Source organism: Lithobates pipiens, unplaced genomic scaffold, assembly GCF_037356315.1.
Source record: "Lithobates pipiens isolate NorthernLeopardFrog02 unplaced genomic scaffold, aLitPip1_a1.2 Scaffold_8, whole genome shotgun sequence".
Taxonomy (NCBI): domain Eukaryota; kingdom Metazoa; phylum Chordata; class Amphibia; order Anura; family Ranidae; genus Lithobates; species Lithobates pipiens.
This window is the reverse complement of record NW_027507903.1, coordinates 136,991,191-137,018,737: the sequence shown is the minus strand read 5'-3', so window position 1 is coordinate 137,018,737 and position 27,547 is coordinate 136,991,191. Positions and strand designations below refer to the sequence as shown.

General features: G+C 43.9%; 1 protein-coding gene across 1 annotated transcript in view; it reads right to left on the bottom strand.

The window, feature by feature from the left end:
• Positions 1–27,149, bottom strand: part of STRIP2 (striatin interacting protein 2) — a 126,405-nt gene extending 99,256 nt beyond the window's left edge. The window contains exons 1-3 of the mRNA XM_077472326.1: positions 27,050–27,149; positions 10,892–10,961; positions 9,433–9,507 (exon numbers count right to left, since the gene is read on the bottom strand). Coding sequence (XP_077328452.1) covers positions 9,433–9,507; positions 10,892–10,961; positions 27,050–27,088 — 184 coding nt within the window. The 5' untranslated portion in view covers positions 27,089–27,149. The remainder of the gene's footprint in view (positions 1–9,432; positions 9,508–10,891; positions 10,962–27,049) is intronic.
• Positions 27,150–27,547: the final 398 nt, after the last annotated feature.

Here is a 27,547-nt window from a genome sequence, read left to right as displayed (position 1 = left end):
TACTATAAACTAATTTTCCTATATTAGGAACCCCATCTTGTAAAAATGTATAATGGATTAGGAGATACAAGCTCCTTCCATACAGAATCCTTGAAAGCTTTAATCATGATTTTTCCCAAGGAAGGTAAGGATCCATCGCATTGTGGAAGTTATAGACTGATATCTCTTTTAATTATGGATTTGAAGCTTTTCTCTAAGATTTTGGCGATGTGGCTTCAACAGCAGATACCCTCCCTGGTCCATAAAGACCAGGTAGGCTTGGTCCAGATGTGGGAAGCACAGGATAATATGATCAAGACTTTGAATTTGATTCATGTAGCAAATACAGGCCAAATTCCATGTGCATTTCTGGGAACAGAAGCAGAGAAAACTTTTGACCGTATTAGTTGGCAGTGTATGTTTTCGGTCTTAAGATACACAGGGTTGGGAAATGCCATGATTCGATGGATATCGAGTATTTATACCCAACCAACTGATCACGTTAAGGTGAATGGAGTCTTGTCCCATTCACCTTAACGTGAGCAGGCAGGGGTGCCCATTATCCCCAATCCTATTTGCATTGTCTGTACAGCCTTTACTGAGTAGGATCCGATTGAATTCAGATACTAGAGGTTTGTCGGTGGGAGGAACAGAATATAAGATTTCAGCCTATGCAGATGATATGCTGTATACATTGACCAACCCGATAGTATCCCTTCCTAATCTTTTGAAAGAAATGGAGCTATATGGCTCCTTATCAAACTTTAAGATTCATTTTTTCAAAATCTGAAGTGATGGGGGTTGCGATTTCCAAAGAGGTGTTGAGAGTATTAAAGTCTAATTATAAATTTAAAATGGACAGACCAAGCATTGAATTACCTGGGAACTTTTATCCCGGGGATCTTTCACACATATGTAGGCTTCATTTTCCACCATTACTATCCAGAGTACAGACTCTTTTGGAGGGATGGCAAAGAGGGCCTCACTCCTGGTTTGGGAGGCATAATATTATTAAAATTAATATTCTACCGAAATTTATTTCAGACATTGCCCATTGCTATACCTAAATAAAATAAAAAAATAAAATAAATACACTCTCTCTTTTTATCAGATTTATATGGGCAAATAAACATCCAAGAACCAGGAGATCCTTGCTGCCCCTACATAAAAGATATGGAGGACTGGCGGTGCCAGATTTGTATAAAATACTATCAGGCAGCTTTGCTGAGCTGCTTGATCGATTGGAGCTGACATAGGGAATGGAAAATCTGGCCCGACTTAAAACAGGCTCAGAGCAGTGTTTTACTGCAACAAGCTGCTCGGTGCTTTAGGGACCTCCCGAATAGTACGAAGACACACCCCTTGCTAGGACCTACCTTACGGCTGGGATATGGGCTCTTCTCTTAAGGTAAATTATCAACAATGGACTCACCCCTTTTGCCCCATTTTGGTAACCTTCAGTTTGGACCAGGTTTGAAGAAGGGACCTTTTGGTAGGTTGATAGAAAAGGGGCCTTTTTCAATCCCCCCAGTTTGCGAAAACGGGAACATGGCCTACGATACAGGAGATAACAGGTCGCACACCTTACTAACTGGGTTTTTGGAGGGCACTGCAGTTGAGACATTTCCTTGATACCTTGACTTCACCGAGTAGATATGAGCGAATGCTAACAAAGTTTTGAGGAATATTGCACTGGGAGTGGTATATTGAACCAAACTCTCTCTAAATTGAATGTATTGTTGAGTGCACCCCCTGAGGACTTCCAGCTGTCCTTCTTTAAGAGGTGGGAGATGGAGATAGACCGAGTTTTCTTGAAGGAGCAATGGAACAAGATATTACAAAATACGTTTGAATCCTCAGTTGGCATAAGAATCCAAGAGACAAACTTTAAGCTGTTGTGGAACTTGTAGTTCCACAACAGCTGGAGGGCCACCAGTTTGAGACCCCTGCTTTAGTGGATTTGTTGTGGAACACTATGATCATCATTCCCTTTTTCTATAAACTGGCCATGATCTCCAAACCTCTAGCATAATGGTCTAATGGTGCGACCTATGTAGTTATAGGCCACATGGACAGGTGAGACAATCTACTACAAAATCTGTAGAGCAGCAGAAAAAATAAATAAATAAATACTTGATACCATAGGTTTTTCCTTTTATGATATATTGTTGTTTGCCATCCTCTAGAAAATTTCCATGTTTTACATTGTGGCTTTCGATACTGGTATTTACCCAAGGTATGGTGCAATACAGATTTTTTTGTTGCAATTTTAGTTTGCTGGGTGCTATTTTTTTGTTTAAGGTTATTTTCGGTTTATTTTGTATACTGTTCTGCAGGTGTGGGTCAGATAGCAGTATATTCCAGTGTTTTTGCACAATGGATTCCATTTTGCAATGTCTGCTATGGAATTGAGTAACGAACCTGACAGATAACACTTTCTTGGTTAGTTTTACCTGTGGGTTTATTATGTAAATATTGATCATAAGCAGATTCTACAAAGTCATATGGGTATCCTTTATCCTTGAATCTTTTCTTTCTTTCTTCCTTATAGTCATCATGCCTGAAACTACAAATTGACCTTTAGGGATATTGTTTTTCCACGTTGGGTGATGAAAGCTGCTATAATGTAGGAATGAGTTACCATCTGTGGGCTTTGTATAATTTTTGGCAGTAATAGTCTGATCCATAGGATATAATTCAAGGTCTAAAAATGTCAAACTGACTGAATCCACCACAGAGGTGAAAGAAAGGTCTAAGCAGGGGTTTCAAACTGATGGCCCTCCAGCTGTTGCAAAACTACAAGTCCCATGAGGCATTGCAAGGTTGACAGTTACAAGCACGACTCCCACAGGCACGATGGGACTTGTAGTTTTGCAACAGCTGGAGGGCCTCCAGTTTGAGACCCCTGGCCTAATGCATTATTACAAAAAAAAAAAAAAATCTTGTACCAAGGGTAGAGGACCATCCCAAATAATATTTTATATAAAACGACAATAGACAATATTATCTCCAGAGGGATTGTTTGCCAAATGCGTTTTCCTTCCCAATAAGCCATGGTAAGATTGGCATAGGATGGAGCAAAATGTGCTCCCATGGTTGTGCCATGGACTTGTAGATAGAATTTTTCATCAAAAAATAAATTATGCGTTAGACAAAAAGTAGTTGCTTCAATAATGAAGGCTGGTTGTTTGGAGTGTAGGTCAGGGTTTCGAGATAGAAAATATTGAATAGCCCTTAATCCTATTTCATTAGGAATGGACCTATATTAAAGAACATACGTCTAATGAGACTCAGCGATAACTGGGCTGCCAAATGTGATGCTGGAGTTGGTCCAATAAATCTGTACCGTCCCTAATATAGAAGTGTTGATTTTGTGCCAGTGGTTGAAGGAAGGTGTCAATATATTGCGACAGGCCTCTAGTGATGCTATTCCATAGCAGCCACTATAGGCCTGCCTGGGGGAGGAGAGGGGTTTTTATGCATTTTGGGTAAGTGATAAAAGTAAGGAGTCTTAGGGAATTTATTGATTAAGAAGGAAACCTCAGCTTTACTCAGGACTCCTAAATGGACTTGTGTGATTAGACCCTCTGCTTCTAATTTGTATACTGATGGGGGATTCTCACTCAGTGTTAAATACATTTTAATATCAGACAATAGTCTGTAGGCCTCAGCCAAGTAGTCAGTTTTATCCCGTTTTACAATACCTCTCCCTTTGTCTGCTGGTTTAATGATAATACTAGAGTTGTCCATCAGGATTTTTAGGGTCTAGGTTTCTTTTGGGGTGAGGTTGCAAGGTACATCACGCTGAATCCTGACAGCTTCTCTCTGCATTTAGTTGCAAATCAGTTTCACACACTGAACACAGACCCGCTTAGTGTGTGAAACTGAAAGAATAGAACCAAGCTAAATCAGTGACTTGAACAAATATAACCCATGAATTAATAATTAAAAATATTCATAGTACTAATTAAGTACTGGGCTAGGTGAAACGCTAAATAACCAAATGTGCATATGAAAAATATAATCTCACAATACCAAATTGGTGAACCAACAATAAATAAGATATAAAGTCCAATATAAAATTGTGAATATTAGTAATTAAATGTGCAATCCAAGGAAAAAAAAGTCTTGATATAACCAGCTGTGAAATGTGACATCAACCCGTGCTAAATTCAAAAATAAAGTCCATCCATATGTGAAGAAATATCTTCAATCACTGGAAAGCAAAAGACTGTGTTGAATCCACCACCTTTAGAGAGAATTACTTCTTACCAGACATTCGTGATCCTCCGATACAGAGGATCAGGGAAAGCATAGTGTAGACACAGCTTGCTCCAAGGTACATCAAATTCGCTTGCTATTCTCCAGATGTCCACATTGGTGATAAAACCCATACAAGAATACCCGTAGCATGTAAAAGATGTAAAGGCTCCAATAGCGTAAAACCTTTAATTTATTGGATAGGTTAAAACAAAGCAACACACTTACAGTATTGCATCAATAGGAATGCCTGAAATCCAAAGTGCCAGCCAGCACATGTTTGGACAAACCCGTCCTTCTGGCTGCTCAAAAAAGAACACAAGGTGACGTCAGTGCGCTCTTCCCTACGCGTTTCGTAAGAGAATTACGTCGTCCAGGGGCCAGGAGTCCTGAGTAAAATTGAGATTTCCTTCTTAATCAATAAATTCCTTAAGATGCCTTACTTTTATCACTTACCCATAATACATATAAAAAAAAATAAAAAATAACATCTCCCCCAGGCAGGCCTATAGTGGATGGATAGCATCACTATGGATCGCATCACTAGTGGCCCGTCACAATATATTGATGTCTTCCTTCAACCGCTGGCACAAAATCAACACTTCTATATTAGGAACGGTACAGATTTATTGGACCAACTCTAGCATCATTTGGCAGTCCAGTTATCAATGGGTCTCGTTAGACGTATGCTCTTTATATACGTCCATTCCTCATGAAACAGGATTAAGGGCCATTCAATATTTTCTATCTCGAGACCCCGACCTACACTCCAAACTATCAGCCTTTATTATTGAAGCAACTACTTTTTGTCTAATGCAGAATTATTTCTTATTCAAAGAAAAATTCTATCTACAGGTCCATGACACAGGCATGGGAGCAAATTTTGCCCTGTCCTATGCCAATCTTACCATGGCTTATTGGGAAGAAAACCATCTTTGGCAAAACAATCCCTTTGGAGATAATATCTTCTATTATGGTCATTTTATAGACACTATTATTATTATTATTATTTGGGACAGTCCTCTACTCTTAGTACAAGATTGTGTTGTTGTTTTTTGTAATAAGACATTAGGCCTTTCTTTCACCTGTGGGGGATTCAGTCAGTTTTTCATTTTTAGACCTCGAATTTTATCATATGAGCCAGACTATTCACGGCAAAAAAAAAAAAAAATCATGCAAAGCCCACAACTGGTAACTCGTTCCTACATTATAGCAGCTGTCATCACCCAACATGGAAAAACAATATCCCTAAAAAGGTAAATTTTGTAATTTCAGGCAAAATTTCACAAACAAAATTGCAAAAAAATCAAGGATAAAAAGGATACCCAGATGACTTAGTAGAATCTGCTTATGATCAATATTTACATAATAAACCCAAAGGTAGAACTAACCGATAAAATTTATCCGTCAGGTTCGTTTCTCAATTCCATAGTAAACATCGCAAAATGGAATCCATTGTGCAAAAACCTGCTGTCTGCTATCTGACCCACAAATGCAGAACAGTATACAAAAAACCCCCAAACATAACATACAGAAGAACACCTAACCTTAAACAAAAAATAGCATCCAGCACACTAAAAATCGGTATCACCTCTTGTCTAATCCTTCTAACGGGTACGTACCAGTGTCGAAAGCCACAATGTAAAACATGTAAATTTGTAGAGCATGGCAAACAATAATAAGTCATAAAAAGGAAAAGTCTATAGCATCAAGGATTTTTTCTGCTGCTCTACAGATTTGGTAGTATATTGCCTCACCTGTCCATGTAGTCTATACTACATATGTCGCACCATTAGGCCATTACGCCAGAGGTTTGAAGCTCAGCGCAGGTTTATAGCAAAAAAAAAAAGGGAATGATGAACATAATGTTCCATTAAACTTTTTGAATGCCCACAACAAATTCACTAAAAAGTGTTATAGGGGTGGATTGTGGAGCCCATGTCCAAGGATCTCCCCGAGGCTGAGCACTTCCTAAAACTCTGCCAAAAGGAAACCTTCTGGATATTTACTTGATAACACCTCCCCTGAAGGGTTAAACGAAGAATGGGATGCAACTACCATTATATATACATAACATGTGCACACTAAAAACATAAAAACCTAATGTGCGATATATAACATATCCTCTGTCACCAGTCTCTCGCTTCTTTCCCAATTTACAGGAATTACCCTATAAAAACCATATATAATCATACTATAATTGGGGGTGGTCGGAATCTCAACACCAGTGAGTAGAATGATTTGGACAAAACGATATCCCCTAATGATTGAAGAAGAACAATGTTTAGTGCCATTTATCAATTAGTGATCTTTTACACTATTATTGTTTTTAATTGAAATATGAACTAATTTAAATCATGTCTAACTGAACTGTTCAATTGAATATTTAATATAAACCAATATAGATCTATTCCTATTTTTATAAAGCAATATACATATTTTCCCACAAGGTGTAACTATAAAGCCAGATAAACATTCACATGCTATTATCAACGCCCATATCTACAGTGTATAAGTTGCTTTCTCTTTCTTGTATAGATATATACCCCTATCCATGTCCTCACTGTGTCCTTTAGTACCTATTGGACAGTGAGAGAATAGATTATTTTATGATGACCCCTCGTATATACATATGATTTAACATATATTCTCTTTTATTCATGAATTATATCATTATTTATTGTTGAATGCTGTTGTAATGCTTTTTTTAATTTGAGTTGAAGACTGTAACTTTGTGAATGGCTGTCATTTCCGGCCACTCTATTACAAATACCAGGCTTCCCTACCTATCTTTAGCTTGAAATAGGCGTCTGCATGCTCAAATAGAGCACGGCGCACACTCCAAAACACGTCGCAAAGCATTGTGGGATCTCCGACATCTGCACCCTGTCAACCACTCGTGCAACCCTATGCTCCATGCTGCGTTCCACCTTGGATCACGGAACTGCTGTATTGCCCCGGTGGCTATCTTCCAGCTACAGCCTCTGCTCCCTTACAGCATGAGACACACCGCTGCCTAGCGATTGAAAATATATGGACAGACCCCTTACAGTGTACCCTTACCGATGAGCCTATTTATTGCCTACTTCTTGTGAGTAACCCATTATGGGGGCCATATTAAATCGTATCCAACATACTACACTTATTAGCAATTTTTTTTCTCTTCTTTTTGTCTATCGACCACAGAATGAGCGGCACTCTGGATCTTAAGCTTACACAAGTGTATGGACATTTACTGAGAACATTCTTGAACTTAAAATTGGATGTTTGTCTTTGCGCCTACTACTCATTTTATTGTAAAATAGGAACATTAACTGTAATATTCTCCTATTCCCCATTTTACTCATCAGCCACGACACCACATTGTAGAGCCTTTAGCATTGCAGTAGCTGCATGTGACGTCTCAGAGCCAAAAAACTAAACTTAGGACGTTCCCAGAAGTGCAAGAGTCTGGCTTTGCTCAAATAAATAATGCACACTGTGATGCCTATAATAAAGCCATGTAAAATGTAAATGCGACTGTAATGCCACGTACACACGACTGTTTTTTCAGTCAGAATAAACTGACTTGCCTACACATGATAACACAAAAGTCCGATCGTTTATGACGCAATGACATACGATGGGACTAGAAAAAGGAAGTTCGATAGCTGCCCTTGCATCGTTTTTGGTCTGTCGGTATAGCATACAGACTAACGGTTTTCCCGGCATTGATTCCGTCTGAAAGATTTAAAACATGTTCTATTTCTAGGTCCGTCAGAATTTTCGAAAGAAAAAGTCAGATGAAGCCCACACACGATCAGAATACCTGATGGAATGATTCCGCCTGACCTTTTCTGCCAGAAATCTTGTACATGGCATAAGATGGCAGTTTGCACAACTGAAATATAAATATGGCTGTTCAACTGGAGGCCACACTTGTGTTCCTTCACAGGACTTGGCAGTTTCGTTTTCAGAGACTCTAAGGCACATTCCAACCTAACCGTACCCACAAAAACTACCTTCCGGTGTAGGCTTCTGCTATAGGCAGGTTTTTAGGCTTAATTATTGGTTCCAGTATGTATGGGCAATCCTGCTCTGCCCCGCTTCAAATCCATTAAGTACCCCAAGTATGGGCATGCCATGGTATAGACACAGCAGAATTTTATGCTTAATGAAGACATTTTCAGGATGTTAAACCCAAATATGACCTACTTGGTTGACCTACTAGGAAAAAGTCGATTCAGACATGGGTTTTGCCTGAGGTATGTTACACACCTGCAATAACATAAGTTCTACCCCCAAATGCCCCCTGCGTGCTCTAGATGCAAAAAACAGAAACTGGTACTTTTCTACATAAAGTATGTTCTGGATGTCCCTGCAAATACAAAAACGTACAGCTTATAGGACTTTTAGCTAACAAATCTCCATTGCAACTTGATTTGCAGTTGTGACTATTTCTGACACTATTATGTTACTAATATTCTATGATGAACACTTACCTTGCTCAATAAAATTACTAATATCCTGTTGATCGCATTATGCAAAATGAGAATTCCTCCTTCACTGGAAAGCACAGATGCCACCTCAGCTGTCCTCATGGGAATCTAATGCCATGTCTGTTAATACCTTTGTACAAACCAAACTATCAGTAGAAACTGTCCTAGAAATGGTATCAGATGCCAAGGTGAGGTCAATTGACCACCCCACCCTTCATCTTTCTTCTGGCATATTTTAGGATTAGAGAGAACCTAAAGCCTGGTACACAACGTTTTTTTTCCGTTCAACTGAACAAAAAGCCAAACTGACAACTCCGTTTGGAGCCGTTGTACTAACAGTCCAACAGTCCGTTAGTACAGCAATCTCCCCCACTGAGCTATTGTATTCTGATGGGGGGACTGCCAGAACACTCCAGTTAGCGCCGACCGAGAGCCGGCCAGCTGCTGGTTTTCCAGCATGCTCGTCTGACAGAAGCCGGCTGTCACACACACAGGCCGAATGTCGGAAGTTTTTTATTGAACCTGGCCGATGTCTCCTGACATTCAGCCCATGTGTACTAAGTATAAGGCTAACAGATCTATATTACCAACTGGTCTGTAGAACATTGTACAAGCAACCACACTGGAATCCATTTTAATTTATTGCGCTTAAACAATTTACAACTATATAAAAAAGTTTAACCTTCAAAACAAATATTAAAGAAATAACCATTACCTTGAGCTTTAAACCTATCCTCAAAACATCTGCAGTTAAGGTTGAACTCGGGCTCTTCTGTGTAGCTGTAAAGTTCTGAGAGAGACACAAAAAAAAAACACGTAAACATTTAAAAGGCTAACACCAGTCAAAACCTATTTTTGTAGTTTTGGATCTAGTGTGGAAGAATTCGGGTCACACACACGCAGATAATTCTATTGCTGGAGACACTTTGCAAGTGGCAGAATCCCCAACAAAGGAGCAGGGGAGTGATCGTCGTTGGTTCAAGCAACAAAGAATAATTTCTGTTGCTGGTGGTTCGTTGTCGATGACAGAATTGCCTTGGTGACTAGGCCTTTAGAATCCTTAAGACTGCAACGGTGCCCTCAGTGTGGAGTTTCTGCCCTTCACTTACTGTCCATTCAACAGGACAGGAATTAAGAAAAGGTCTCTTTAATTTTAGACACATGCAAAAAATATAATATAATAATAATAATAAATATGTGAGTAAGGCTCAGACCTTAGGCTATTAATGCTGTTTTTTTTTTGCATCTCAACCCACTGACTCACTTTGGAGCTGAGTAAGCAAAGAATAGAGGCCGTTTACCTTACAAGATGAGCATTAAAGTAAAACTATAGACAAAACTTTTTTTTTTTTTCATTTTGGGTAGCGCAACAGAGGGTTTTAACCATAGTCAGATTTCTTTTTCACAATCTGTGTCCCATTGTGGAGATTTCCATAGTTTTCCTAGTAGGCGAGGTTGAATAAAGAGGCTAGTCCATCTAGTTTAACTTGTATAGGTGTATGTGCGTGTCATTTCCCTTCACCTCTTGTCCCATAGCCAAACAGGAAGTTAGAGTAAATCTCTGCAAATTAAGGGAATTCCCAGAACTAGTGTCCCCATTGGAAGATTTCCCTTTATTACTTTTCTGGGTATGACCCAAAATCTGGGATCTAGGGAGAGGACACATAAAAACAAAATAATTGCACAATATTGGATCAAATGAAAGTGGCACTTCACCCTCTCAAATCAGCATTTACTATTTGTTTCCCTTATGCTGCTAGCATTATTAAATAGGAAATATATTAACTTTTTTTTTTTTTTTTACATTTCTTCAGTTACTTTATGGTTTCCAGGCCTAGGCAAATTAGGTCATACATCTCAGGAGTCTTTAGGAAGGGTTTTCTCGGCTAAGCACAACCTACGGCCTCCATGCCTAAGCTAAGGACCTAAGGGCAGATGGATTCCATTAAGTAAATGCTACATGAATAATCTGCCTTTACTTAAGATGGCCACAGCCAGAAATGCCAGGGGGGTGTTTTTCAAAGTGATTTGAATATTTAAAAAAACTATCGTTTTTGGTGCTCAGACGCAGTGTAGTCGAAAAGGTTAAAACGGTGCAAGATTCCAGACTGATGATAACATGATTATACAGAGACTGAAGCAAAGTTGCCCCTGGTTATGTGTTCAAGGCTCACCTGCTAACTCTGCAGACAACTGGTCTGAATCGTCGTATTCAAACTCCAGAGAGGGACTATCTATCAGGATCTGATAATACAGGAAATCAATTAGCATGAGAAAGGCAACATGACAGGAAAACAGCATGAAGACATTTTGAAAGATCGGAGACAGCTGGATGGAGATGACATGTCTCCCCCCCCACCCCCGCTTACACACTACATTCTCACTTCATGACCCATCTCAAAAGCATTTATATACCAACGCATACAGAACATTAGGAGACATATGTCATTAAACCAAATAGGGTTTTTTTGAAGAATGGATGCTAGTTTTGGCACAGTGCTCATATTGTTTCTAATTGTAAATAGTCATGGATGTCAGCATTATGTTTGTAGACCTCTAATAACCCTGTTTCCTGAAGTAGCGAGGGTGTCAGCTGAGGGCTCGGAACAGGCAGAAGTGCACAGGCTAAAAATAAGTTCTTTCATGAAGCTTTAGCTGACTAAACCTCTCTGTGTAAAGCTGTGGTGCCTAAACTGTAGATAAACCTTAGGCTCCGTTCACACCTCTGCAGTTTGCTTTTGGCCCATTTCTATTGCTTTTGGCTGTGCGTTTTTTGCACACTCGATTTTACTGCGTTTTGCATTTTTGTTATGCTTTTTTAGGCCAATTTGTTGCTGGGCTCCCCATCCATCCAAGGGATTATATCAGCTTTAAAGAGGAAGTAAACCCCTTCAAACAACTTTGACCTACAGGTAAGCCTAGATTAAGGCTTACCTGTAGGTCCAAGCAATATCTCCTAAACCTATATGGTTTAGGAGATATTTGCCCGAAAATGGGCACCGCTGTCTACGGCGCATGCGCCGTAGACAGCGGCGCGCAGGCGCACTAAATGCGGCAAGTCCAAGAATGGATTTGCCTAATTTGTCGACTCCCGTGCGCATGCGCGGGAGTGACGTCATCGCGGCTTCGCAGAATGGCAGCGTCGGAGCTGCGAGACGCGACTCCCGTGCGCATGCGCGGGAGTGACGTCATCGCGGCTTCGCAGAATGGCAGCGTCGGAGCTGCGAGACGCGACTCCCGTGCGCATGCGCGGGAGTGACGTCATCGCGGCTTCGCCGCTGTCATTGGTCGGAGCTGCGAGACGCCACCAGCAAGATGGACGCGGCGGACTACAGGGATCAGCGGCGACTTCGCTGGCTCCTGTGTCAGGTAAGTGACACATAATGAGCTACTATGCGATGCATAGTAGTACATTATGCTTTACCTTTGCAGGGAAAAAAAGAGGAAGTAAACCCATCAGGGTTTACTTCCTCTTTAAGCTATCCATGCACATGAGACACAATCACAGACATCTCAGGTTTCCCGCAAGGCGCAGGAGACTCCTGCATTTCTGCGGCGGCTCTCGCACACCCGCAAGCGCCTCCCAGGAATGATCACCAATCTTCTTTGTATCGATTTTTAGGTGACAGCCGCTTCTCCTCTCCCTCCCGCGGCTGTCAGCTAAAAAGCTATACGCTGCGGGGGGAACTAGTAATTGAACACAGTGAGCGAGTTCGCTCCTGTGTCCTGCGATTACTGAGCAGAGTAAATTGTGTTTACTCTGCTTAGTTTATGAATGAACAGGAGCTTCTGTCTCCTGTTCATTCATTTTTAGTGCTGAGAAAGAGACTGGAGAATGTGTCCTCAGTCCCTTTGTCTCAAAGGAGATGTCAGGGGTCTCTCAAAGCCCCCCCTAAATAAAAAAACCAACCAACCACGCAACGCACGCACACACCACTACTGACACCACTCTCCCCTGCCCTACCAACACTGTCCACTGCCCCAACCCCCTCCGCCCAAAAAGCACAGTGAAAAAAATAAATAAATTAAATCGTAAAAAAAAAAAAAAAAAAAATATTATATATATATATATATATATATATATATATATATATATATATATATATATATATATATATATATATATATATATATATATATATATATATATATATATATATATATATATAACACACACGTCCACATACCACCCACCCCCTTCCCCAGAAGCACTGTGACAGAAATATTGAAAAAGTGATTTTTTAAATATTTTGCCTTGGGGGGGTGGGGTCGTTTGACGGCACGAAGCGATACCTCCCTGAAATTAGTTTCTGCAGGATGGGTCTGCAATCACATCTATCAGTCGCCCAGAATCTACTGGGCAAGTAACCTGGAAGAAACTCCCAATTGAACAGATTAGAAATCCTGCCCCAAAAAATTTTCTCTTAGATAAGTGAAGTCAGTAGCATGCGACTGCATGGCTAATGTCCTCCATCACTTCACATGGAAAGGACAGGCCTGTTTTGGACCAAGGTTTCGAAGCTCATTCATTCTTTGTTCAACCGTCCTTTCCCCAGAGACCCTTGGAATGTCTTTACGCCTTAAATCCCCCCAATTTTACTAAAGTCCAATTCAAATTGGTGGCCTACATTTTGTTAGCGGCATAGCAGACCATCACCAAAGCCTGGAACAAACAATTTGCTTCCTTTGAGGAAGTTCATCAGCAGATCGACAGGTTCTTTATCAATGAGAAACTGACTGGCATCCTGCTAGACACGCAAAATCATGTCTCCCAGATATGGACCCCATGTATACAATATGCCCATCCGTCTCTGCCCATGGAGAGCTATAACTCATAGTAGTCCAGAATTGGGGTGCTGGCTTTGGGCATTCCCCATGCTCACTCCCCTCCCCTTTACCCCACCTCACTCTCCCACCTTGCTACTGTGGACATCCTTCCTCTTTCCTTCTTATTTCATTACTGCGGATCACATTTTTTATTCAGACTTGATGTCTTGATCTGCTTATAGTTTTGTGGCCTGCGGAAAAATTACCTGGCTCATTGATACCTAATCAACTTACAGGCTACTTAGTTTTGTTTATTAATATGCCATTTATAATCCGCCACTCCATGCCTATGTCCCCCCCACCCCTTTTTTTATTTTCATTTTTTCATCTCCATTTTTTATTTTTTATAATTTATTATAGGAAGTAACTGAGTAAATCTAACACTATAGGCAACGGGTGAGGATAATATAAAAGGGAATATTGTGTGTTCCCCCCCCCCCCCTTTTATTTTTTTGGTACACGGAAAGTGGAGGAGTTCTCAATGGAAGTAAAAAGTTGAGAATTTCACCTCATTATAAATTATAAAGAAGGATCGGGTAATTCACAGTTTTAGTGTATTGAGATAGCACTAATTATTTAATGTTATAGGAAGGGGACTAGAGCACTTTCACAAGCACAAGGATAACACTTTTGATTAGAACAGGTAAGGGGTCTTTAATATATATATACCTACGTTAGACTTACCGGTAATGGTATTTCTATGAACCTTCCAGGACGGCACACCTGAGAGATGAGGGCTCCTCCCTACAGGAAACGCAATCACTTGACAGATTTGTTATAAGTACCCATGATCCTCAGTATGTAATAAAGTAATCCTGAACTGGTTCACAAGGAGCATTGCTCTACATAGGTACTTACCACCTATCGTTTAGCTTATCTTTTCCCCCCCACATAGGGCAAGAAGTAGGCCTGCCGTCCTGGAAGTTTCGTAGAAATACCAGTACTGGTAAGTAATGTAGGTTTTCTCCTATCACCTTCCAGGACGGCACACCTGAGAGGGTAATCAAGTAAACACAAGCCTACCTTCAGGGTGGGACCACAGCTTGTAGGACCTTCCGACCGAAAGCAAAGTCTACGTATCCTGACTGGACAAGGTGTCCCTACTGCGGATTTGTTCCCAGGAGGCCCCTGCTTTCTCAGCCCAGGATGTTGCTAGTGACCTGGTTGAATGAGCTTTAACCTTTGCTGGTGCTGGAACCCCAGAATCCTCATATGCTACAGAGATAGTTTCTCTGATCCATCTAGAAACTGAGGCTTTTGAAGCTTGAAGCCCCTTCCTAGACCCAGCGTATAGAACTAGCAGGTGACTGGACCTCCTAAAAAATGTTGTTCTCTCTAGATAGGTAAGGAGACATCTTACATCTAGACAATGAAATTTCTTTTCTCTCTCATTTTTTTGGTTTATCACAGAAGGATGGCAATATTATGTCTTGCGTCCTACAAAATAAAGATGCTACCTTTGGTAGATATAAGGGGTCTGCCCTAAGGGTGAACCTATCTGGCTGTACCAATAAGAAGGGTTCCTTCATGGACAGCCCTTGCAGGTCTCCGACTCTCCTGGCCGTAGTAACTGCTAACAAAAATTATAATTTTAAGGTTAGAAACTTAAAGGGAACCTCTTCTATAGGTTCAAAAGGGTCTAATACCCTCGTTAGGTCCCATGGAGGGAAACTACTTTTGGCGACAGGGGAAATCCTTTCCCTGGCCAACAGAAAACGTTTGATGAGGTTTTCTTTTGCCAACCTTATATCAATTTGAACCCTTATATCGATTTGAACCCCTAAGTCCACTCTGTCTTGGAGAAACTCCAGGATAACTGGAACAGCGGTGGAGGTTATCTGCCTTACTTTACTCCAGGAACAGAAGGTCTTCCACACTTTAGAATAAATATTTTTAGTCACTGGTTTTCTACTCAGGAGGAGGGTATTTATTACTCTCTCTGAGCAGCCCTTTCTCTTTAGGATCTGGCGCTCACTAACCAGGCCATTAGCTGGAAAAATTCTAGCCTTGGGTGTAGTACTGGGCCTTGCCTGAGAAGGTCCGACCTGTTTGGGAGCTTCAGTGGCTCTGTCACTGCCATCTTAGCTATGGAAAAAAGCCTCTCCAGACTAACCTTTTTGGATGTACAAATCTTTGCGGATACAGAGGGTGGGGTCCAATCCACCCTCCACCGCAAAACCACAGCGGCTAATTCGCTCTTACATGCATCAAGTTCCCACCCGTCCCCTCTGATATCGAGTATTCCCTACGGGTAGTATCTCCGTCTCAGACGAAACTGCAGCAGTCAAGAGGATTTTGCTCTCGAGGCTGGGAAGCTTAGATTGCGCCTACGCCAAAGAGGTTATAGCAATAAGTGCCTTAAAAGGGCATATTTTCAAGCAAGGAAACAAGACAGGGCTGTTCTAATACATGGTCATAGGCCACCTAGAACAACTCCTGGAGTGAGATTCATAACTACATTCAATGAACAGCATTCAAAAGTTAAGGGGATCCTCCAGAGATATTGGTATCTCCTGAAAGGAGATCCAGTACTATCTAAATACCTTCCAGAGTCTCCGGGGGTTACCTATAGAAGGTCCCGTTCTCTGAAGGATTCCCTAGTCCAGAGTCACTTCACCCTCTCCCCAACACTGGGAAAAAAGCGTAAGGGATGTGCTCCCTGCCACAAGTGTGGCTTTTGTAGGTACCTACATGCTTCTGAATCTATTTTGCTGCCTAATGGTCATTTGTTCAAACCTAAATTCACAGCTACTTGTCAATCCATTGGCATAGTATATATTATGGTATGCCAATGTGGCGCCTTCTACATAGGCAAGACAAAGCGTCCCTTCTTCCACCGTATCAGGGACCATGTGTCCCTGGTACGAGGGAAGAAGATGGAGACTCCAATTAGTAGACACTTCGGATTGCACCATCATTTCAACGATAACTTTATGCATTTTTTTCCATTAGAGCATGTCCCGCCGGGAGAAAGAGGGGGTGACTACAACCGCACCCTTTTGCAACGCGAAACTAGGTGGATATTCAACCTGGGAGCCACTCGGCCCCCAGGTTTGAATGATGCATTCAGCTTTAAACCCTTTCTTTAGAATGATTTTTTTTTTTTTGCTGCATCGCCCTACTGGATATGTCCATGCTTTTAATTTTTCTAAAAGCTTGGATTCAACTCAATATATATTCATATTTAAAAACAACAATTAATCATCCTTGAATGGATGATGACTGAATTGTGGGACCGCCATGAGGAATTTCTCTGTTTCCCCTTTAAGGCAGTTTGTACGGGCGCCCCGGGGCAAGATTTGCTTATAACCTTTTTAGCCAATTAAAAGTTCTGCCAGCTTGCCCCCACTCATTATAGAGGATTTTTTTGCCCACGTGTGGTTTCTCCTTTTGTTTCTTCTTGGAGCCTGGGAATATTTGGATGGTGGCTAATTCATGCTGTCATTCCTTTCCCTTGGTGTTCAGCCTGCTCTTTATCCGTCATGTAACATGGGCACAATGCCATTTTCCAGCATGGCCGCCTGCGAGTTAAGGACGTCCTGTTTGGCGCTCGCGCAGGCGCAATTGCCGGAGGCGGGCAATCCCTTACGCTTGCCCTCTATGAGAATGGCCGATGCATGTGAGCGACGTGAGTTACGACCTCTGCGCATGCGCACCAACTCCTTCTCATCAGTAAGGGACATCCTCCTTAATAGACACGCCCACAGCCCGGCGGTGACATCAGACGCCGCCGGGCTGGAGCCACGAGCTCACATACTTTCTCTTTCATTGCCGTTTTGGCAATTGAAGGAGAAGGATCTGTACAACGCTCTGATACTTTCAGATGTTCAGGACAATTTGTCCCTTAGGTAAGGTATATCTGGGTCTTTTTCAGACTAACTATATGGGCTCTTGTGTGCATTTCAACTCTTTGGGACTTGGAAAGTCTCTGTTAAGCATTTGCTGGGGAGCTTCCCTTGTGTCCCAATTCAACTGATAGCAATTTACTTACATACAAAATTTGTGTCGTTAACCCTTGCAGGCAAACGTCTTCTGCAGGGGCTTTAAATGTATAATACCATCTGACAACACTTGGGCTACTCTGAGACTTTTTGTTCTCCACATTTAACAATTGGCTCAACATATATCTACTTCCTTAAACATCTTTCAGGTATTTTTTATCTGATGATTTTTTGTCTTTCCTTAGCTGTAAATTTATAGATTCATACTTACTCTATCTTATTTCTCGTGCCTCTACAGACTGACGGGGAATACTGGGGCTCCTCAGTGGCGCTTACATTATATACAGTTTTCACACTGTGATTCCATTCATCAACATTTTGATTTTATTAATCCTTTGAAAAGCATGAATTAAAAGACCCACTGGGTAAGGTGGCTATTTTTGTTAATTTTATTTTAAATCTTCAACTGGATAAGTTGTGAAACTGTCCAAGGCTGTTTCAATGTTGAAGTTCATGTATATACAATCCTATGATATAATGATCTATAATTATGCTATTTTGCATCAATGTCCTTGTTTGAATTTTTAGTCAATTAAGCGGGTGTCTGCTTTGATCAACTAAGGTGGGTTAGAGCAGGCACCTCATTTAAATGGAAAAACATGTGTTTCAAACTTTTGGGATGCATTTAATTAATTTATTGATTATTTTGTATATATTTTTTCAGTTTTTCTGTGCAACTGTACAAGCTGCCATGTCCTGAAGAAGCTCAGAAGAGCGAAACATGTAGAAAAAAAATGCAGCATATATAATGTACAAATTCTGTAACATGTATAGTTCTGTATGACTTTGCACCAGTCTTTGTATTGAAGGACCTGTTTATTTTCATATATTTTCCTTTTCCGGAAATGTTTTACATATTTGCATTTTCAATAAAATTATATCGATTTTATTCTCTGTCATGATATTGGGTACCGTTTAAAAAGTCCCGGGGGTTGGTTACCCTCCAGTCCCCTGTTTGTATCTTCCCTGTATCTTTAAAAATTCACTGCCATCTTAGGTTTGCAAACCAAGCTCTCCTTGGCCACCAGGGTGCTATCAGGAGGAACTGGCCGGGGGACTGGCTGAGTTTCTGAAGAACTCATGGGATCAGTGCTAGAGGTGGGAAGGCAGAAGCCAGTTTGTAATGCCAGGTTTGAGTCAGAGCGTCTAACACTTCCGACTCCCTCACTTTGGAAATCGAGAAATATCTTTTTACCTTCCTGTTTCATCAATTGGTGAACAGGTCATTTCTGGATTCCCAAAGTGCTGTACCAGGGTCTGAAACACCTTGGGGGTTCAGTTCCCATTCCCCTTGTCTTATTGGCTGACTGCTTAGGAAGTCTGCCTCCAAATTGCTTGTCCCTTTTATGTGGATATCTGAAATGGAAATAACCCTCCCTTCTGCCCATTCCAGGATCTGTTTGGACAGCTCCAACAGGAGACTGGATCTGGTGCCTCCCTGTTGATTCAAGTAGGCTACAACAGTGGCCTTGTCAGAGCTCTCTTGCACCTCCTTGTCCCTGATGCTCTTTTGAAAGGATTTTAGGGCTTCCCCCACTGCTTTGAACTCCCTGTAGTTGGACGACATCTGACTCAGTGAGCTGTTCCATCGGCCTTGGGCTTTCTCTTTCCCCAGGTGGGCTCCCCACCCCCAGGAACTGGCATCAGTGGCAACTTTTACCAGATTCCATTGAGCCCATGGCCTGCCCCCCCTTTAGGTTTTTGGGGATTGTCCAACACTCCAGAGAAGACAGGACCCGAGGAGTTAGTAATATCTCCTAATCCAAGGATTCCTCCTCCTTGTCCCATGAAGACAGAAGGAAGAAGTGAAGGACTCTTGAGTGGAGCTGTGCCCAGACTATGGCTGGTATACTTGCCGACATCAGACCTAGGGTTCTTAACACCTCCCTTCTGGAAGCTAATTTTGCCACCTTGTCCTCTGGCAAGAAAAGCTTCTGCAGCCTGGTATACACCCTGTAAACAAGAAAGGTCTTAACCTGTTCTGGTTTGAGAGGATTTTTCCCTGTTGATTATCCAGCCCAGGTTTCTTAGAACCGACATAGCTTTGTTGGTGTCTGACCAGACCTGAGTGGCCGAAGGCCCAGAGATCAGTAAATTGTCCAGGTATGGAATTAGGGAAATACCCTGGAGATGTAAGAAAGCTATTGCTTCAGCTAGGATTTTTGTAAAAATCCTTGGGCTGGCTGTTAACCCAAATGGAAGTTCCACAAATTGCCAGTGAAAAATCTCTCCTCCGACTGCTACTGCGAACCTCAGGAATGCCTGATGATCCACATGAATTGGAACACGCAGGTAGGCATCCCTGAGGTCCTGAGTCGTCATGAGGTTCTTTTGTACGGAGTAAATACTCTCCATAGTAAACCTTTTGTATTTCAGAAACCTGTTCAGGTTTTTTAAGTTTACTATCAGCCGATACTTTCCTGACAGATTGCGAACGACAAATACATGGGAGTAGAATCCCTGGTATAGTTGTTCCTTTGGTACTGGCACCATTACTCGCTGTTCCACCAATTCCTGGATACCCTCCAGGAGGACAGCTCTTTTCAGGACATCCCTGGGGGGACGAGTAAGGGTAATCATATAGGGGGTTTTGCAGAGAACTCCAAGCGATAACCTTCTTGCAGGGTCTGGCAGATGTAACTGCTGTCCGAAATTTTTTCCCACTGAGGGACAAAGTGAAACAGCCGTCCCCCCTACCCTGATCTTGGCGTCACTTGGTTTCTTTGGTGCCAACCTTGGGGGAAAAAAAACACACTGCTCCTTTGTTTTCCCCTACCATAGCCCCACCTCTTATTGGCTCTATGCTGTGGTTGTCCCGGGGGGGGGGGCTCCAAAAATTCTTCTAAATTTTTATTTTTCTTTCTTGGCCTTTGTTGAGAATTTTTTTACCCTTTTCCGAAGACCTGGACAGAACATCGTCCAGGCCCTGACCAAACAGCAAAGAACCCTGAAAAGGAAGGCCACACAGTCTGCCCTTTGACGTGACATCTCCTTCCCAAGGCTTAATCCAAACAGCTCTCCTAGCCGAGTTGATTAATGCGGCCATTAAGCCGAGGCTCTTGCAGACTCAACTGCAGCATCTGCAAGGTAAGCTACAGCTTTTCCTATCACTGATAGGGAGTCAAGGACGTCACCGGTTTTGGGATCCTGAGCTAGGTGTTTTGTCAATTTCTCTAACAGAAATCTGCATTCCTAGCGATGCAGGCTGCTGCTAATGCTGGACTCATGGCGCACGTATTAGCGTCACAAGCTTTTCTGAGAAAGGATTCTGCTCTAGGGTCCATCAGATCCTTGATTTTGCCTGTGTCCTCAAACGAGAGGTCAAATAGCTTGGTGACTTGAGACAGTGCGGCATCCAATCTTGGGAGCTTAAACTTTGAGGAGCTATGCCCTGTAGCGCAGGAGGCTATTTATCTGGGGCCTCAAGGGCTCTGCTGGGGTACTCTGTAAGATAATACACATAATACGTAACATTATATGCCCTGCCCCAAACTGCAGGCTTGTACTAGGGAGAGAGGAAGGGTAAGGAAAAGTCCAGTCTTGACTCTTCCCAGATTCCTATCACCGGGAATCTGGGATTTCTAACCACCTTCCCCCACCTCCCTTTCCAAGGGGGGGTTGTATTCACCGGGCCCCGACCTGGATCTGCCCGCAGTAGTCGCTTGCCCTTCCTCTTGTTCCATGCGGAGGTTAGCAGGGTCCTGGGCTGCTGGTACCACTGGAGGGGCAGGTACAGCCGGCCAACCACTTCTCACCACCTTGCTCTGCTCTCCACGCCGCTCTCCATGCTTCCCCTGGCCTTCTTAATACTTCCGGGTTGTGCTGTGACCTGGCTCTGCCCACTTCCTGTGATGCGGTCGTGCTTCAGAGCGAGGCTTGGAAGACATGACTTCCTGAAACTCAACAATGAGGTGAGCGGCTGGCGGGGGAGGTTCAAACAGCCTCAGTGATGGCACGCACTCCCTGTGGCCAGAGCGCTGGTGCTAACTTGGGGGGCGACCTGTGAGAGAGGACAAGCCTGCAGGTTAGTTCAGCCCTCCCCGGAATCCCTAAAACCTGTCTCAACAGGGGACCATTAGACCCTCCCCAGTCATTCGGTCTTGCAAAAAACAAAACAAACATGCTGCTGTGTGCGGGAGAAACACAAACAATACTGAGGATCAAGGGGAAGAGTGGGGACTTATAACAAAGCTGTCAAGTGATTGTGTTTCCTGTAGGGAGGAGCCCTCATCTCTCAAGTGTGCCGTCCTGGAAGGTGATAGGAGAAATTTGTGTGTATTATGTATGTATATGCCTATATATATTTTTTATATGGTTGTGAAATTGAATAATTTTGTTTTTATGTGTATAAAAATTCAATAAAAATAATTGAAACAATATGCCATTTAGGCCCCTTTCACACGGGACGGATCAGTAATGATCCACCCCGTGATGATCCGCTCGCTCTCCGCTCTCCTCTATGGGGATCGGATGAGCACGGACCGTCTGTCCATGTTCATCCGATCTGCAGACGGATAGAAAAATAGGATTTTCCTCCGTCTGCAGAATCGGACAGTTGCGGAGGCGGACAATAGTGGGTGTCTGCGGATGTTTATCCGCAGACACCCGCTATCCCATAGGGATGCATGTATGTCTGCATTTCATCCGCAAACGGATGGATAAAATACGGACATACTGTCCGCATGTGTGAAAGGGGCCTTATACTGTTGGATGTTTTTACATTACCAACAGCCACATTCAAGACAAGCTGTCTATCTCCTGGGCAATTTCAAACATTTCTTGTATACCATGTTTTATACCTTTCAATAGTTTTTTTTATTGAAAAAATGTAAGTGGAAGAGACAGATCAAACAGCCATGGGTGGCCCTAGGCCTTTGTCTGGCTGTACAACTATATAAAGAGATCCAATTAAAGGAGTTGTAAAGTCTCAAGGTTTTTCATCCATATGCATTCTATGCATGAAGGAGAAAAAAAAAAAAAAAAAAACACACTTCTGTGCTGCAGCTGCCGCCCTTTTCCTTACCTGAACCCGATCGTTCTGTCTCGGGTCGTCATTGGATAAATTGATAGCCATTGGCTCCTGCTGCCATCAAATACAGTAACACGGGAACTGGGGGTGGGGCCAAGTCCTGCTGTCTGTCAAAGTTACTGTGGGGGCACTTGAAGAGGAGGGGCCAGGAGCACCGCCGGGGGACCCCAGAAAAGGAGGATCAGGGCCTCTTACACAGAGCAGGTAAGTATAACGTGTGTTATTTATATAGATAAAAAAAATGAACCTTTACAAATCACTTTAAGTGCTCCCCTTTCTTGACAAAAATTTCAAAATATCATTAACATGCATGCATCAAAAATCATTTTGTTATAGTCTGTACAATAAGTTCAGGTGTTCTAACCCAAACAAGTTTTCCTGAAACGGCTTTACATGGGTCCACAAGTGTATTAAAGAGGATCTGACCGACAGAGGCTGTAGACAGGACATGTCTTCCCTTCATATCAAGATCAAGGGATCAAAAGTGCAAAAAGATATGGCAATGTGATACCTGAAAGGAGGAATACTTATGATAGAGTTCAGTACATGCATTCCTTTTTTTTCCCCTGACAGCGACAGAAGATTTAAACCAAGGTAATAATTATGTGACTGGTAGTCAGTGCCGTGGTTTGTCCCAAGCCTTGTCAATGGACTACTGGACAGCTTGGTCCAAATGTACAAGTGCAAAAAATAATATACACAAAAGCATCTGAAATTCATACAATGGATACTATATTTATATAACACTATACAGTTATTAGAATACAATTTTTTTTGCAGTAGTGGTCGGTTAAGACCTATCCTTGATAAAGCACTAAAACCTGCCCCTTGTCATCCAACTGTCACACAACAAAGCCATTATCCCTCTCTGAAGTTCTGGCATCTACAGTTAAAGTGGAACTAAACACTCCTATCCTTTTCAGCCAAGGAAGCTGCATCTTGGCCTCGGTTTGATCTGCAACTGCCAGGATGGGGGGCAGAAAGTCCTGTGGTCTCTATAAATGGGTGATGATGGGGGACGGCAAGTCCTGTGGGCTCTATAGATAGGGGACAGCAAGTCCTGTGGGCTCTATAGATGGGTGATGATGGGGGATGGTATTTCCTGTGGGCTCTATAGATGGGTGATGATGGGGGACGGCAAGTCCTGTGGGCTCTATATATGGGTGATGATGGGGGACGGCAAGTCCTGTGGGCTCTATATATGGGTGCTGATGGGGGGACGGTATGTCCTGTGGGCTCTATAGATGGGTGATGATGGGGGGCGGCAAGTCCTGTGGGCTCTATAGATGGGTGATGATGGGGGATGGTAAAGTCCTGTGGGATCTATAGATGAGTGATGATGGGGGACGGCAAGTCCTGTGGGCTCTATAGATGGGTGATGATGGGGGACGGCAAGTCCTGTGGGCTCTATAGATGGGGGACAGCTTGTCCTGTGGGCTCTATAGATGGGTGATGATGGGGGACGGCAAATCCTGTAGGCTCTATAGATGGGGGACAGCAAGTCCTGTGGGCTCTATAGATGGGTGCTGATGTGGGACGGTAAGTCCTGTGGGCTCTATAGATGGGTGATGATGGGGGACAGTAAGTCCTGTGGGCTCTATATATGGGTGATGATGGGGGACAGTAAGTCCTGTGGGCTCTATATATGGGTGATGGGGGACAGCAAGTCCTGTGGGCTCTATAGATGGGTGATGATGGGGGATGGTAAGTCCTGTGGGCTCTATATACGGGTGCTGATGGGGGACGGCATGTCCTGTGGGCTCTATAGATGGGCGATGATGGGGGACAGTAAGTCCTGTGGGCTCTATATATGGGTGCTGATGGGGGACGGTATGTCCTGTGGGCTCTATAGATGGGTGATGATGGGGGGCTGCAAGTCCTGTGGGCTCTATAGATGGGTGATGATGGGGGACGGCAAGTCCTGTGGGCTCTATAGATGGGGGACAGTTTGTCCTGTGGGCTCTATAGATGGGTGATGATGGGGGACGGCAAATCCTGTGGGCTCTATAGATGGGGGACAGCAAGTCCTGTGGGCTCTATAGATGGGGGACAGCAAGTCCTGTGGGCTCTATAGATGGGGGACAGCAAGTCCTGTGGGCTCTATAGATGGGTGCTGTTGTGGGATGGTAAGTCCTGTGGGCTCTATAGATGGGTGCTGTTGTGGGACGGTAAGTCCTGTGGGCTCTATAGATGGGTGATGATGGGGGACGGTATGTCCTGTGGGCTCTATAGATGGGTGCTGATGGGGGACGGTATGTCCTGTGGGCTCTATAGATGGGTGATGATGGGGGACAGCAAGTCCTGTGGGCTTTATAGATGGGTGATGATGGGGGACGGTATGTCCTGTGGGCTCTATAGATGGGTGATGATGGGGGACGGCAAGTCCTGTGGGCTCTATAGATGGGTGATGATGGGGGACGGTAAAGTCCTGTGGGCTCTATAGATGGGTGATGGGGGACAGTAAAGTCCTATGGGCTCTATAGATGAGTGATGGTGGGGGATGGCAAGTCCTGTGGGCTCTATAGATGGGTGCTGATGGGGGAAGGTATGTCCTGTGGGGTCTATAGATGGGTGCTGATGGGGGACAGTAAGTCCTGTGGGGTCTATAGATGTTTGCTGATGGGGGATGGTAAGTCCTGTGGGCTCTATAGATGGGTGATGATGGGGGACGGTAAGTCCTGCGGGATCTATAGATGGGTAATGATGGGGGACGGCAAGTCCTGTGGGCGCTATAGATGGGTGATGATGGGGGACGGTAAGTCCTGTTGGCTCCATAGATGGGTGATGATGGGGGACGGTAAGTCCTGTGGGCTCTATATATGGGTGCTGATGGGGGACGGTATGTCCTGTGGGGTCTATAGATGGGTGCTGATGGGGGACAGTAAGTCCTGTGGGGTCTATAGATGGGTGCTGATGGGGAACGGCAAGTCCTGTGGGGTCTACAGATGGGTGCTGATGAGGGACGGTAAGTCCTGTGGGCTCTATATATGGGTGCTGATGGGGGGCGGTAAGTCCTGTGCGCTCCATAGATGGGTGATGACAGGGGGACGGTAAGTCCTGTGGGCTCTATATATGGGTGCTGATGGGGGACAGTAAGTCCTGTGGACTCTATAGATGGGTGATGATGGGAGACGGTAAGTCCTGTGGGCTCCATAAATGGGTGATGATGGGGGACGGTAAGTCCTGTGCGCTCCATAGATGGGTGATGATGGGGGACGGTAAGTCCTTTGGGCTCTATATATGGGTGATGATGGGGGACGGTAAGGCCTGTGGGGTCTATAGATGGGTGATGATGTGGGACGGCAAGTTCTGTGGGCTCTATAGATGGGTGATGATGGGGGATGGCAAGTCCTGTGAGCTCTATAGATGGGTGATGATGGGGGATGGTAAGTCCTGCGGGATCTATAGATGGGTAATGATGGGGGACAGCAAGTCCTGTGGGCTCCATAGATGGGTGATGATGGGGGACGGTAAGTCCTGTGGGCTCTGTATATGGGTGCTGATGGGGGACGGTAAGTCCTGTGGGATCTGTATATGGGTGATGATGGGGGACGGTAAGTCCTGCGGGATCTATAGATGGGTAATGATGGGGGACAGCAAGTCCTGTGGGCTCCATAGATGGGTGATGATGGGGGACGGTAAGTCCTGTGGGCTCTATATATGGGTGCTGATGGGGGACGGTAAGTCCTGTGGGCTCTATATATGGGTGCTGTTGGGGGACGGTAAGTCCTGCGGGATCTATAGATGGGTAATGATGGGGGACAGCAAGTCCTGTGGGCTCCATAGATGGGTGATGATGGGGGACGGTAAGTCCTGTGGGCTCTATATATGGGTGCTGATGGGGGACGGTAAGTCCTGTGGGCTCTATATATGGGTGTTGATGGGGGACGGTAAGTCCTGTGGGCTCTATATATGGGTGCTGTTGGGGGACGGTAAGTCCTGTGGGGTCTATAGATGGGTGATGATGTGGGACGGTAAGTCCTGTGGGGTCTATAGATGGGTGATGGTAAGACCTGTGGGCTCTATAGATGGGTGATGATGGGGGACGGTAAGTCCTGTGGGATCTATAGATGGGTAATGATGAGGAACGGTAAGTCCTGTGCACTCCATAAATGTGCGATGATGGGGCACGATAAGTCCTGTGGGTTCTATAGATGGGGAAATGGATTCGCCAAAGAAGCAATCCATCAACCAATCACATCCCCTCTTTCGCTCTGTAGTGATTGGATGCCATAGAGGAAACCTCCACTCTCTGCTCCATAGAACACCCATGCTGCCCTCTGCTCACCCCGCCCTCCTCCTGTGACTACAGAGTGACTGTTCAGTCGGCTGTGAACACCCGGCTCCCTTACTCAGATCAGCTCCATGCCTGGCGCACCCAGCCCTTCCTTCCTGGGCACTCAGTGCTGCCATGCCCCCTCCAGAGGGGGGCGCTCTCCCCCTATCGGTCATACCCATCCCTCACCCCGGCTCACCTCGGTCTCCCTCTTCCTGCCCTTGCTGTTCCCCTCCATGCCGAGCCCGCAGCTGTCACTCCCAGCTCGGTAACACACACGTGCTGAGTAGAGGCGGAGCCAGGCACCACCCCCTGCATTTCTAATTAGCTGAATGGTTAGCTACGGTGGGGCGGGGAGAAAACTTGTTTTTCTTCACCCTCATTGGGCAAAAGTGAGAAGAGGGCGGGTTTGTGTGCCTGGACGCTATAGGACGCGGTTGTTCTAGTAGTTGAGCTGAGGGGGGTTAGGAGGGAAGGGGGGAGGGGCGGTGACAGGTAGACACACTTCACTACCTTTATCACACTGGGCTGTGATATGACTCTCAGCTTTATTACTCTGCGTGTAGATGGGCCGATCTCTCGGCTATACAATAACACCATACAATCTCCACAATTAGAAAATAGGCAGAAACAAGTAAACTCTGCTTTTAACAATTTGCTGACCAGACTTTTTCTGTTTACAAGTTTAAATCAGTAT